The 14,573-nt window shown below is 35.4% G+C and overlaps 1 protein-coding gene across 1 annotated transcript; it reads right to left on the bottom strand.

The window, feature by feature from the left end:
• Window positions 1-13,014: 13,014 nt before the first annotated feature.
• LOC120351083 (putative protein TPRXL) lies at window positions 13,015-13,488 on the bottom strand. The gene has a single exon (XM_039427044.1). The coding sequence runs from the start codon at window positions 13,486-13,488 to the stop codon at window positions 13,015-13,017; it is 474 nt and encodes a 157-aa protein (XP_039282978.1).
• Window positions 13,489-14,573: the final 1,085 nt, after the last annotated feature.

Consider the following 14,573-nt stretch of genomic DNA (forward strand, 5'->3'; position numbering starts at 1 on the left):
AAAACCAAACAATATCAGTCATAAAATAACAAATTAATTTCAACATGAAATTACTCAAGAAAGAAAAGCCCGTTGAACCGAAATTTCGTCGATAGTAACCCATATAACCCATTTCATAATAATTTTGAATCCCCACTTTTGATTGACATTCTCGAATGAACCTTTGTTTCACTACACTGCACTTTCGTTGGTCTGTACGTTGTTTTATCGTCGGGGTTACAGTCCTTTGTTTTTGGCGGTGAACTTTTACCGGTTGAATTTGGCTTGACGGCGACGTCCTCTTACGTCCCTAGACCTGTCGTCTGAACGGGTGTCTCGAAGCGGTGTTACATAAAATTGCGGAACCAAAGTGGTGGTAGTACATGAAGTTGGTTTGGGGACACACATGAACCGCTGTAAATAAATATATTACAGCATTAATTTCTAACTCTTCCTACAATTCATCAAAAGCTAAAACAGGAGTTATCTATTGATTACAATTAATTAAATTCTCTCATTCTATTTGAATCCTCATTTTATATAGATTTTCATCTTTAAACTACTGATTCTTTGTATCAGAATTAATGGATCTTTCTTCACAAATAATTCAAAAGTTCTGTTATAATTTAATAATTTAGCGTTCAGTTAAAAGCCTTAACGCCATGAGAAAACACAGTCAGAAAAATATAAAATTGAGTCTTAAACTCAATATGAACATAATCTTAAAAATTTCATTCCAATTTAAAGGCTATCTTCCTGACTTTCAGCAATACTCCACGATAATATATCTCCAGAAACAATAACTCAAATGTAACGTAACTGAAAACTTTCTATACTTCTTTAGAAAAAAAATTATAATTATCTTCCATCACTAATAAAATCAAAAGGATTATTCTCAATCAATATTATTAACTTGAAAAATAACAGGCTTGTTAATACCATACTCTTATGGAAGTTTCAATCAATTAAATTCCCTAAATTATATTTTAACCTTATTTTACGTACCTTAGCGGTTATTTGAAGAAACAATTATTCGTACATGATGAAGAAACACAATTAAACCTTTCAGGACATGGCACTACTAGAAAATTTAAACTTTAATAAAAATAAAACTAGCTCCTACATTAACTAATGATATAACTTGTAAACTGCCCAAAAAGGGCGAAACATAATGACTACATCTTTACTCTCGTAGTGCTCCTAGCAAAGTGTCCTCCGAAACGTAATCTGGTCTCGCGGCTGGGGAATCCCCCACTACTGTATTTAGAAACAGGTCTCCTATTGGGCGAAGGGAATCAATTTGACCAATCGTCGCGTGGCTTCTAGAGCCTTTGGACCAATAGTAACTGCAAAATCGGTAGTTTGTTATAATTCAATGCTTGCTGTTTTCCAACTTATCGCACTCTATGTCGCGACAGGTAGGCTAAGTTTTAGAGATAATTCCATAATCTACATTCCTCGACGACTCGGAGCCACAATTTTTAAATATCTATCATGGGAAACTCGAAGTCATGGTCGTTCATAATAGAGAGAGAAAATAATTTATTTCGCTAACTCACTTACAATAATGGCTCTAGTCTATTGCGTATTAAATGTACTATTATAACTTGGGAAAAGGCCTGAATTAAAAAATAGTGCTCGGCACAGTAGAATGAGGAGTATTGATGTTCATGTTGATTGAAACTCCGACAGTCTGGTAAGGAATATCATTGCAAGTGCAGTAACACACGTACAATCAAAAGTACGCTACCACATTTAGCAGTCATAATGACAGGATAATACAACTGTTCATCAATTACCGAAATAATCCAATTACAAATTTATTTCGATCAATCAGAAATCCATAGTCCAGAATACAGAAACTTCAAGATACAGACATTGCACCAAATATGCTACCCTACCGTGGGTAAATGACCTCTCCAACATTCAATTTCAGGGTGGTCATTAATTTCAAAGCCTTCTCCTCAATTTTGAGGAGACCTATTTAGCATTTCCAGGTATTAAGACAACCAGAGGATCAGAAAGGACAGGCCCATTGTTAGAACGCATGCATGAATGCATAATTGTGAATGTATAGTTGAATGGCATGTGGGAAATGGCATGTTTCATAGGATGACGACCAGCACTTTTAAAGCATGGTTATTTCAACACTTTCAACCAGGAATTTTAGAAAGTTGTGCACGTGGTAATTGAGGATTTTTGACAAGCATGTGGCAAAACTAATATTCTGAGAGGTCAATGACAAGCCTCAATTGGAATTTAAAGACCTTTTTGTAATTGAATAAATAATGATCACTAAAGCTGTATTTTGATACCGGTAATCCATATTATATGTTACATTACTCATGAGTATTAGGTAGGCTGTTTCTTAAAATATAGGGTAGTGCACTACAAATAATTATGTATTAAATTTTTTAATTTTTACTGTAGACTACAATTTATTACTTTATGTGATTGATGTTATGTTACTATGTCACATTTGAATTTAGATTGATGTATTTGCACTTGTGAATTTGATGCATTTATTCTCATTTTTGTATTGTTTGTTTTGTATTGGTTTGATGTAATATTGATGTATATATTCATATTATCGGAGTTGATTAAATCTTTAAGAGAGTAAAGAATTATTGTATGTCTTGTTAAAGAATCAGTTTCATAGCTGAGAGTCAGGGAAGATAATTTTTTTCTTGAATGAGCTTCAGCCTATTTTTTATTACAAACTCTAGATTATTATTCCTCTGAAAGAGAACTGCGAGTAATTAATAAAGTTTGAAGTAGAGTCCCCAATATTGTTAAATACTGGAAAGATAAATATTGGCAAGTAGTGGTGGTAGTCACAGATCCCTTATGAAGAGGAACCCCACACATGAGCGACAGGTTGACACATTAGGCTATATATGGAGGAACGAGAACGTCCCAAGCCAGTCTTGAAGAATTGGTCATTGAGAGGTGTCAAGTGTCCTGTGTTGAGGTATTCTCTGGGATTGGAAAACAGCAGCATCAGATATCACAATTCATAGGAGAGTGATGTGATCAAGCTACAGTGAGTCTTATCATCAGTTTTATTCTTGACACATACTAGGATTTCAATTATTGATTTGTGACTCCACTAAAGCCAAAAAATAGCAACAACCTTCCAGTTTCCTTTTTCAAGTAGGGTTTAACAAAGAATTATTAGTAATTTCAGAGGAAGAGTTTTTATTCAATTCCATAGATTTGAAATTTATTTTAAATTATTGCTTTTGAATTTCAGTTTTGAACATTTCTTGAAAGATTTAATTCTATTGATAATTGTATATATTGATTTTAATTACTCACTAGCATTTCTTGGATTCTATGTTATTATCAAATTCAAATTGAAAACTTCATTTTCAATTTTTAAATTGATTACATTTTTGAGTAAATTTAGTTTTGAAGCTCTATTCATATTTATTTTCTCTCATTTGTGAGGCTTCTCAGCATTATTGCAACTTTATTTCATTTTCGTCTATTTGAATTCTCAATATAGTTTAGCAATAACTGATTGATTTCTTGTTTTATTCAACAAATCCCAAATTCACGACCCAGAGTGAGAGTTTCAGGTTATGTTTATTTATATTTTATCATTTTACTAGTATTTATCTATCAACTATTATTTTCCTAGTCAAAAAGGACTGGGTGGCGCCCATACAGAAACCATTATGTTGGCAAATTATCCATTGAATTTAATGAATTACTCATTATATGATTATTTTTAATTTCAAGTACTTTATGTAAAGAGCAAGTAGACGAAGAGCTCAAATATCATCACAAGAAGTGAGACCTGGACTATTGACATTCAAAACTAATACCCTAGACTAAACTGATACCCGAGCTTCAAATGCAAGTATCTCCAACCTAGAATTAGTTTAAATAGCAGGGAATTGCACTAGCCACGGATGCGCTCAGTGATTAAATCTCGGAGACGCTCTGGACTCTGAGAATCCATTTCCTGAGGTCGTCACATGTTTGGACAAGACTGACTCTGTTGACTCAGCATCAGCCGCTACTTGGACAAGAATTATTCGAGCATAGCGATGTTTGGCGAGTCCATCAGAATGTGCAAATAGTCTGGAGTCCTAGGGCACAGCACTTCGACAAACACAAGGAGGTCATCTCAGCTGTTGACGATTTCAGTTTCAACGTTATCCTCAACGTGAATTAACTGGTTAATAGATGAATTAAATTATCAAAGTAGCCAGTTCAATGATGAGACTTATTAGTTTGAGTAATCAGCTTCAATAGGAATATTTAACTCTGTCAATGTCTTTGTTTAACTGCTTTTCTTCGAAAGAATGGTTGAGAAAAAATGTAAGTTGATCCAGTTCAAAGCTAGATGGAAGTTGAGACGTCTCATAGCACTTGTAATGAGATTTAATTCTGGAGGTTTAGGATGTCTCTAATAGAATATGGTTCCAATATATTCTAGGATAAATCAAAAACATTTCTTGAGTATATTGTAATGAAAATGTATTCGTGAATAATTGTGCAAAACTGTCTCAAATTGCAACCTTCCCATACAAAGTCATACAAGTCTCAAGGCATGGCTGAAAATTGGCAGTTAATGGTACAACCAGATAGTTAAGTCAACTTGTTCATTGATTCAACTTGTTCGTTGGGCAAGTTTAACTCCCGTGTGACTTAGCCTCTGTGACATCCCCAGGAGTCGCAGCTCTTCATTTAAAGTCTCCGGCAAAGGGTAAAGCAAACAGAGAACGGCCTGCTTAGTGCAAAGATCAAGAAGCTACTTTGAAGTTGGACATTGTTGCGACTAAAATCTCGGTTACGGTTAGCTCAGGAGACATCAGTTAGCATGTTAACTTCCCGTTGTAATTCATGGGGGAAAGCTTTTCGTGTACAGTGAATTCCTATGTTTAGATCCAATGTTTGAAAAACTATTTTTTGGAAATTAATTAGTCTACTGGTTGAAAAGATGCACAATGGACAATGTTAAGATCAAAATCTCGATCTAGAGAGAGCATGCAAACACCTTTTTCGTGATACTAAGTTCTTGCTCTTGGAGCTTCATGTATAATATTGGATTTATATAAATCAACAATCAGTGACAAAAACAGAGACATGAAGTAAAATTATAATTCATATCTTTGAGTTATTTTGACTTTTCATAAGTGAGTTGTTGCATTGACTAATGACAAGGAGCCTACTTCTGATTGAATTTTGCATCTCGACCAATTCATTAATTTTTTCAACATCCATTTGCAAACTGCTGTTGGCCAAATCGTTGGGTAAGCAATGACCTGTGTGTTTGATACAGTGGAACAATAGAGAGAAGAAAGTATTATGCTCAAAACATGATACATAATATTGGAGATAGAGGGCATTGTGCTATCTGATCTCTATGGTAAGACTGAATAAGAGTAGATTATATCTTCTCACATCACCATTCCATTACACAACTTAAACATCATTAATACAAATACTTTTGTGAAATCGTGGTGGATTATTTGGTCACAACGATAACATGTTTGGTATTTTAATAGTTGAAGCTCATTTTACTCGAAATCCAATTGAATCCAATTTGCTCTCCGAGCAAAGTTTCCACTGCCTTTCTTAATTATTCACTTATCCTTGAAACAATATTTTCATAATCCTGAATCGTACTCGATCGAATATTTCTACGCAAATCCTATTCGCTTTACTATTACGTGACAACTTAGTGAACTATTATGAACGTGGTGGTGTCTCATACGTGTTTATGTTTCGTATAAGTTCCCAAAAATTATTTCTCCAACTCACTCTACACATGTCAGAAACTAATTTTTTGTTTTCGGCCTGCTTTAGAATGTTTTCGCAGAATGTTTGCCGACGATGTGTTGTGTTGTGGTTGTTCTGTGATGATGGATGTGCAAAACCATCTCAAGGGTTCGAATGCCATTCACCAGCTAACAATACGACTCGTTAATTCTGCGGTGTGCGATGCCTTTCGAGGCGACATATTTTTGACAGTCGTCTCAACAAACATGACTAATGATGGGCGAGGAATTGGAACAGAATGAACAGAGAAGAATAATTTGAGAAGAATAAGGAGGATATGAGGGAATATTTGGAGAAAGAGCATTGATGAAGCAGAAGGAAGTATAAAGAATCCAGTAGGCCTACGTTAACTGATCGTATCAGGAAAAACACACGGAGAAGTGGAAAGTAAACGAATGCAAAGAAGAAGGTGAAAGGTAAAGTAGAAGAAGAATAAGGAAAAGGAGGTAGACGGAAAAAAATCAGAAAAGTAGGAAGAAAGGAACGGAGAAGAGGGGAAACAGCCAGAGAATGATGAGGAAGAATATTAGAACAAAAAAATATTCGTTAAGGAAAGATAAATCATGTTAAGGGAATGAACATCGAATCGACGAAAAAGGTGTTTGATAGAGGAAAATAACTAGCAGAAATGCAATAGTCATTGGAAAGTGTGAAATGGAATCAAAAAAATGAAATACCCTAGAAGACTTCAAAGAGGCGAAATGAAAAAGAGAAGGTTTAGTAGAGAGAGGTTGGTTAATGTGTGGAGAACAAGGAAGAGGAAGAGCAGAATGAGAAAGTTGGAGAGAGAATAAGAGGGATGAAGAACAAAAAGCAGAAGAAAAAGAAGAAGAAGAAGAAGTAGAAGAAGAAGAAGAAGAAGAAGAAGAAGAAGAAGAAGAAGAAGAAAAAGGAGGAGGAGAAGAAGAAGAAGAAGAAGAAGAAGAAGAAGAAGTTGAAGAAGATAATGATGGAGAAGAACATAAAACGAGAAAGAATAAGAAGAAGAAGTAAAGGAGATAAATGATGGTAGATGAGTGATGAAGCAAAGAAAATAAGGGATGCAGGGTGTGAAGAGAAGACTAATGGCCTGTGTTTGTGTGTGTTGGAGCTTTGAAAATATTGATGGAAGACACAGGAAGGACATAAATATAACTGGATGTCACCGACTGGTCAAAACTCGGATACAACGAGTTGGTATTCACAGAGAGCCACACCAAACTGGACTTTCCCTTTTTCCTCCTTACTCTCAGGAGACTTTGATTTGTGGCTCAAGTCCAGTCGACGCTTCCAAACAAAGCATATTTTCTAACGCTCTCGTCCTTCTTCACTACCACCTCCTCATCCTCCTCCTCCTTCTCCCCAACACCCTCTATCCCCTCAACACGTCACTACCCATTTCTTTGTTGAAAAATGCAAAAGACGAAATATGTCTGCAGTTTCTACCACCCCTCTTTGGAATAATAACGGTTTTCAGGGGTGTTTGTAAATGATTATAAGATTCAATTTTGATTTAGTGCAAAACTATCAGCTATATAGGAGCAGAGACAAGAAATATAGTGTATAGTTAAGCCTATTGATTTTGTTTTTTTTTTATTGATTCATCATTATTGAACAGAGTGGTTATCTTAGAATTATAGTACCAATGACGATTTGAATATACAGTATAATATTATAAATTCTTCGCAGATTCATATTATATATGATAGTTGAATTAAACAATCAGAAATTATTATATAATAATATTTTTATTATACAGGAAATTATATATATAGGAAACAATCAGATAATATTCTTCGTAATATTATGAATTCTTCATATAATAATATTATTATTATATATAGGAAATTATATATATAGGGAACAATCAGATAATATTCTTCATGATATTATGAATTCTTTATATAATAATATTATTATTATATATAGGAAATTATATATATAGGGAACAACCAGATAATATTCTTCATAATATTATGAATTCTTCATATAATAATATTATTATTATATATAAGAAATTATATATATAGGGAACAATCAGATAATATTATTCGTAATATTATGAATTCTTCATATGATAATATATAATAATATCATTATTATATAGGAATATTATTTATATTATGCATAATATGCACTACATCATCAATGATCATATTATTATAAATAGGAAATTATATATATAGGAAACAATCAAATAATATTCTTCGTAATATTATGAATTCTTCATAAAAACACATAATATAGTGTAATATTTGAATATAACCACTTATGCTTATCCTTTATCTATAATAGGAGAATATATGATCACCTTATAATAATTATTTCTAATATCCAATGAAAACTATATGAAACAATAGAACTAGGAACTTCTGCTACCGAAAATATTGATCGAAAACTGAATAACAGAAGGAAATGTAAAGATCTATGATAGGAGAATATATGATCACCTTATAATAATTATTTCTAATATCCAATGAAAACTATATAAAACAATAGAACTAGGAACTTCTGCTACCGAAAATATTGATCGAAAACTGAATAACAGAAGGAAATGTAAAGAATGAAACTGTCCTTAAATTGCGCCCAGACCGGGAATCGAATCCGTAGGCTATCTCTCCGCTGCCGGTGGAGCGGCTTTACCACTTCGCCGCTATCAATTAACTCACATCATATTTAAACGTAATAATTACACAGCAGTTGATGAAATTTCTACTAAATCTTCTATATTTGATCAATTTAAAATGTGATTACTCACAGTTACTAATTATAAGAATGAGTAGAAGGAGAAGACCGTGATAATAAACCAGAAGAAGACGAAGATGAAACCCACAAATCTATGGGTAGCGGTGGAGAACCATATATATATAAATCAAAATCAAATCAAAATTCATTTATTCAGTGAGTTGCATAAAAAAGATAAGTTTCGCAACATTGAATCGTCACAATCAATAATAAAACACAAAACATAATATAATAATGCAAGGAGGAGACGTCAAAAACAACACTGCCTTTAGAATTGTATGGTATAGATATTCTTGTGATGGAAATTTCGGTGAATTACATTAAAATGAAGACCTAGCCTTATTTTTCAGAGTAGGCTATGTTTATTGATTTGAAATCGCATAAGAAACAGCTTTAGGATCGACTTTTCCCTCTTACAATCCCTCTCTATCTCACCCAATGATAAGAGTTTACACAGATAAAGATTAAAGGATATGGATGAATATTAATGAGTGACTAAGAGAAGAGGAACAAAGAAGATTATAACTGCTGTTTAAGGAGAAAGGTAACGAGCGAGCAGGATAGGTAGTTTGAAACGGAACGACATTTCTTCTGAAGTGATGTGAAGCACTCAGTGACATTTCTTGCATGTGTCAAGCAATCCCCAAGGTATGCACCGACGCTGTCTAGAAAGGTGAGCGAAATAATCCGACCGATCCAAAGTTTGAGCGTAGCGACGCCACGTCAAACTCCAAGAAAAATTATTAAACTTGAGCCTCTCCTCTTAGCGCAGGCAGCAACTTGCCTTTTCAAATCAAATTGCTCAGAAGCAAATGCTCATGTCACTGACACTTTTGGAAAATACGAAGATGAACTAAGGAGGAGAAAGAAGTAAAGAAGAAAAAAACAGGAAAAGGAATAAAGAAGGAGAAGAATAAGAACAGGATAGTCTTCTCCCACCCACAAAAGTATCGTCTACTCCGGTTTTTATGCTTGTCGTAAAAATGACTACCGTTCGACCAGGTTTCCCAAGTCTAGCACTTCTCTGCGTTTCAACCTGCTCAAGAAATGACATGACGATTTGTATCTTATTACCACTGAACTGTCGGATGTGGCAAACGCTTTAGAAGTAAACTTCTGTGTTCTCCTTCTCCCTCCACCTCATCCTTCTCCTACTCCTCCTTCTCTTTCTGCTGCTTGTCATCCTCCTTCCTCTCACACTCACTATACTTCTAGAATATTATCCATTGTTGTAATTATTTTTCAAGAACTGAATGAATATGTGGAAAGCTTTATCTTTTCATCACTACAGAATAGTCTACTGCTCTCCATATTTGAATATACTGTTGAATATTTTGAAGACATGAACTCCAAACCTTTATTTCAGTATTCGATTGAATCAATGTATTAACAATTTCTAGAAATGTGTTATCATATTGATAGAATCTTATACAAATAAGTGTGACCCGTTTGATAAACTCGTTTCTGAGTTGAAGAGTTGCAAATTATGTCTCAATTAATTAGATAAATGGAGTAAGGAGCAATTAGACTCAATAGAGAATGGAGATTAAAATTCAATCAAATTTTCATCCATTCACAGTACAACTCTGGCTGTTCAGCAACGAATACTAAGAGATATCCTAAGAAATTTTTAGAAAATGATCACCTGGTCACCAGTTTCATTCTCTATTATCATTTTCATTGATGCAGCACATTGTTACAATAAGAAAATGAATCACTCATAAAAATACAGTAATGTCAAAAAGCCTACAAATTGAGTCACCAGCTTCAAACTTTCATCATCATTGTCATGAAAGTAATACATAAGAAATTAATTAGAATGAAATACTGGAATGCAGTACAATCAAAAGACTTTCAAACTCATCAAGTCACCAGCTTCAACCCTCTAGGTCTATTATGATTGTCAAGGAGGGATACAACTGTCCATTTCATTTCTCAACCCACTCCAACTCACAATCCAACCAGGATCGCAGCAGTAGTGTTATGAAATTTTCCAGCGATCCATTTGTCTGACCAGAGATCTTCGGTGAGAGACGTAAGTGCCCTAACCTGCTCACCTTGAAGGGCGGAATCATAATTCGACGATGCCCTTCGAAGGACAGCGGTGGTCGCAATTTGGTGTCCCTACAAATTTCATGAGCTGCCCTTGCCCTTATCGAGTTAGGTGGGTCGTGTGTCGCACTCTTGCGGGTAATTTTAAATTACTTGTAAGCTCGATTCGAGAGGCTCACTTTGGACAGGGGAGAGTGAAGGCCCATACTACACTAGTCAGTTAGGCACACCTCCGCAGCCAGTAAACTCAGCCACTCTCAATAATTCAGCGGCTTCTTTCAATGCCCCACTCACTCCAGTTAACTTGTTGGCCACATTTCGATCAACGAGATGCTCTTTCCGGTGCTGAATTGCAGTGTCTTTAAATACACCGAAACTAATTTGAATAAAACTGTAAACTGCACCAACTACTCTTATCTTGTAAGTTCATCGTTTACAATGGAGTACTATGTCGCTCATCCCATTCAACTAAATATGGATTACTTAGAGTAATATTGATCTATGTATTCGATTGCTGAGATGCTCTGTGCTCTGGAACAATTGAAAAAGGTTACAGATGGAATTAAATAGAGAATGCATTTATTCAAATGCTAATTAATATATAATTATTATTTAACGAAAATCCTTAATAAATGCTGTATATCACCCCGAAGACCTCTGCTACTGCAAACATTGACAACAGGGTTAACAGCTAGATGAAAATTCGATGAGAACTACTATCCAAAAATTAGGTGCCAGCCCGGGAATCGAACCCGGTACCTCCCAATTGCTAGTCAGGAATCAAATGAGCGCTGCTATCCAGAGATTGTCAGTTTGGTGTAAGGGTAAGCATTCCTGACTAGCAATTGGGAGGTACCGTGTTCGATTCCCGGGCTGGCGCCTAATTTTTGGATAGTAGTTCTCATCGAATTTCCATCTAGCTGTTAACCCTGTTGTCAATGTATGCAGTAGCAGAGGTCTTCGGGGTGATATACAGCATTTATTAAGGATTTTCGTTAAATAATAATTGAAAAAGGTATAGCTCCTATTATGTTGTTGCAATACAGATGTTTCAGTCGATGCCTTGTTTTCTGTTAGTTCGTGTGATGTTTTGCAAATACAGTATTAGATTTTCCACGGTGCATATCTTCCACTAGATTTGTATTGGGAGAGCTACTGAAGTGAGAATTACTGTCTAAATTACTTATAAATATCACTAGAGAACAATCTCACTATTGAACTATAGACGAGAGACAAACAATTTCATGAGGACAATTCAAATCAACCATTCATTCCCATTGATAGCAGTTTTATAGGGCTCTTAACAGAATAAGAGCATATTTATCAATTAAGTTGATAAATAATTGCTGATGACTTGGTATTGGTTATAAAACGTGACAACACAACCCAATTTTCGTACTACAAGACTTAACAGGATGCAAAAGATGAGAAGTCTCCAGTTGAGCCTGTATTTCCCATTGTTTTTAATGCCAATGGTTCCTGTTCTTTTCAGCTAAACAATTGAAGATTTTTCAATTAGTATTCCATGAGTGTAGAAGAATCAGTTTCCAACGAAACGAACACAGCGACTATACAACTTTACAAACATGTGTCATGTTTCCATGTTTCATTTGACGAGAACATAGATGTTGCTTCCTGTTTGATATTTTCCACCGCTTAATCTATCCTGTAATCCTGTTATGACATTTCTTATTCCTTATTTTTTAAAACCATAAGCTATCACTCTATGAAATCACCATGTACGAAACAACCAGGAACGACCTCCTAAAACGCGATACCAAAATTGGATGAATCCGTGAGTGACACCAAGTACACTCAAAACCCCTCCCCCCGATCAAACAACTGGTTACCCCTCAACCAACCCCCTCCACTCTGACAGAGTAGATGCTGACATGTCATAACAACTTCCTCCTGTCTCCTATCCTCCTCCTCTTCCTCACCGTCACTTCCTCCTCATCATTTCTTCCTCCTCCCACTCTTCCACCACTACCTTATCCTCCTCCTCGTCATCCTCAAACCACCTCCTCCTCATCCTCCACCACCTCCTCCTCAACCCTTGCTGCGGCCTGAAATATTCACACTGATGTGTCTTTGGCAACGACGACAGTTTGTTGGGCCCCCTGTGACCTTGGTTTATTCAGCAGCTGTAATGCAGTTAAGGGTAGATTAAGTATGCATTCTTTATTGCACGGCGCCGGCGAAATTTTTAGCTGCAAAACTTTGGCCGTTGCCAGCCGCTAATCCTTCGCTTCATTGTGCTTTGTGCTCCAGCCATTCTGCATAGTTGAGTCACTCACTCACTCACTCACTCACTTACTCACTCACTCACTCTCACACTCTCTCACTCACTCTTCTAATGCTACTGATGATGTTTCTCATGTTGATACTATGATACTATTGCTGATTGTTCTACCGTTGATGATGCTATTTATTCTGATTTTTTGGATGACATGATGATTCCGATAGTCATTCTTGTGTCCTACTACTGATGATATGAATGTTGCTTCTGCTGATTCTACTGCTACTACTACTGTTACTGCTAGTACTTTTACTGTTACTACTGCTATTACTGCTGCTACTGCTTTCACTACTGCTACTGCTTTCACTGCTGCTACTGCTACTGCTACTACTACTGTAACTGCTACTACTACTGTAACTGCTACTACTACTGTTACTGCTACTACTACTGTAACTGCTACTACTACTGTTACTGCTACTACTGCTTTTAATGAAGCTTATGAAGTTACTGCTACTGCTTTTAATGTAGCTTATGTAGTTACTGCTACTGCTTTTAATGTAGCTTATGAAGTTACTGCTACTGCTTTTAATGTAGCTTATGTAGTTACTGCTACTGCTTTTAATGTAGCTTATGTAGTTACTGCTACTGATTTTACTGCTGCTTCTACTGCTACTGCTACTACAGCTTCTACTGCTGATCATGCTGTTTTGGCAAAGGATGACACTGCTGATGCTACTTATTTCGCTTCTGCAGATGTTGAAGCAGTTGAAGGTGATATTGATTGAAGCTCTTGATTACTGATGAATGCTGATTATTAATGAATAAATGAATATCACTTCTCGACCTGTTTGCTAGATCAAAATGATGCTATTTATTTTGCTTTAGTGGATGTTTTTTATTTAGTTGCTGAAGATGATGCTACTTACTTTGATTCTGAGGATGAATGATTGAGTATGATGATTCATGAAGTCATAGCTATATGATTTGTATTGATAAACGCAACGGCCTTATATTCAATAATGAATGGATAAATATCGCTGTTCAGCCTGTTGGCTAGATCAAAGAGATTATATTTATTTTGCTTTAAGTAAATGAAGCTGCTGCTGAAGACAATGCTACACACTTGGACTCTAAGGATGTTGATGATGAGGTGGAGTATGATGCTGCCAATTGTCGCTGTTGCATGAAGTCATCACTGTTATAGTGATGATTATATTACTACTATTATCACTATTATAGTTGATAAATTTGCATACAAACGGGATGATCTTTCAGATTCCAATTTGAAGTTTTTTCGTTTTTCATATAATATGACTTGATACTTGTGTAAATTAAGAAACAAACTTTTGCGTATTCTGCAACTAATGCCTCTGTTATTGATGCTTGATGCTTCAACTGATGATGATACTTTTCCTGCTACTGATGATGCTGATTGTATTTCGTGGCGGTGACGGTAGTGATGGATGATGAATATGTTACAAACTCCACAGATTTTGAGAATTCAGGTTGTGAATGATGACAATTCATCGCTGCTGATAATAGTGATGATGTCTTTAGCGACTACACAGGTTTCGAAAAGTGAGGGAACTGTAGTTGATAAATTTTGCATACAAACGGGATGCTCTTTCAGATTCCAATTTGAAGTTTTTTCGTTTTTCAACTGCATTTCAAGAATATTTCGGTCTTTTCTACGTAGCGTTCTATTAGTTGGATTCGCTCTTACCTAGCTCCTATTGGTGCAACCATGATATGAAAATCTTCTTTCTTTCTGTTATCAGCTTCTTAT

The sequence above is a fragment of the Nilaparvata lugens genome, chromosome 4 (assembly GCF_014356525.2).
Source record: "Nilaparvata lugens isolate BPH chromosome 4, ASM1435652v1, whole genome shotgun sequence".
NCBI lineage: Eukaryota > Metazoa > Arthropoda > Insecta > Hemiptera > Delphacidae > Nilaparvata > Nilaparvata lugens.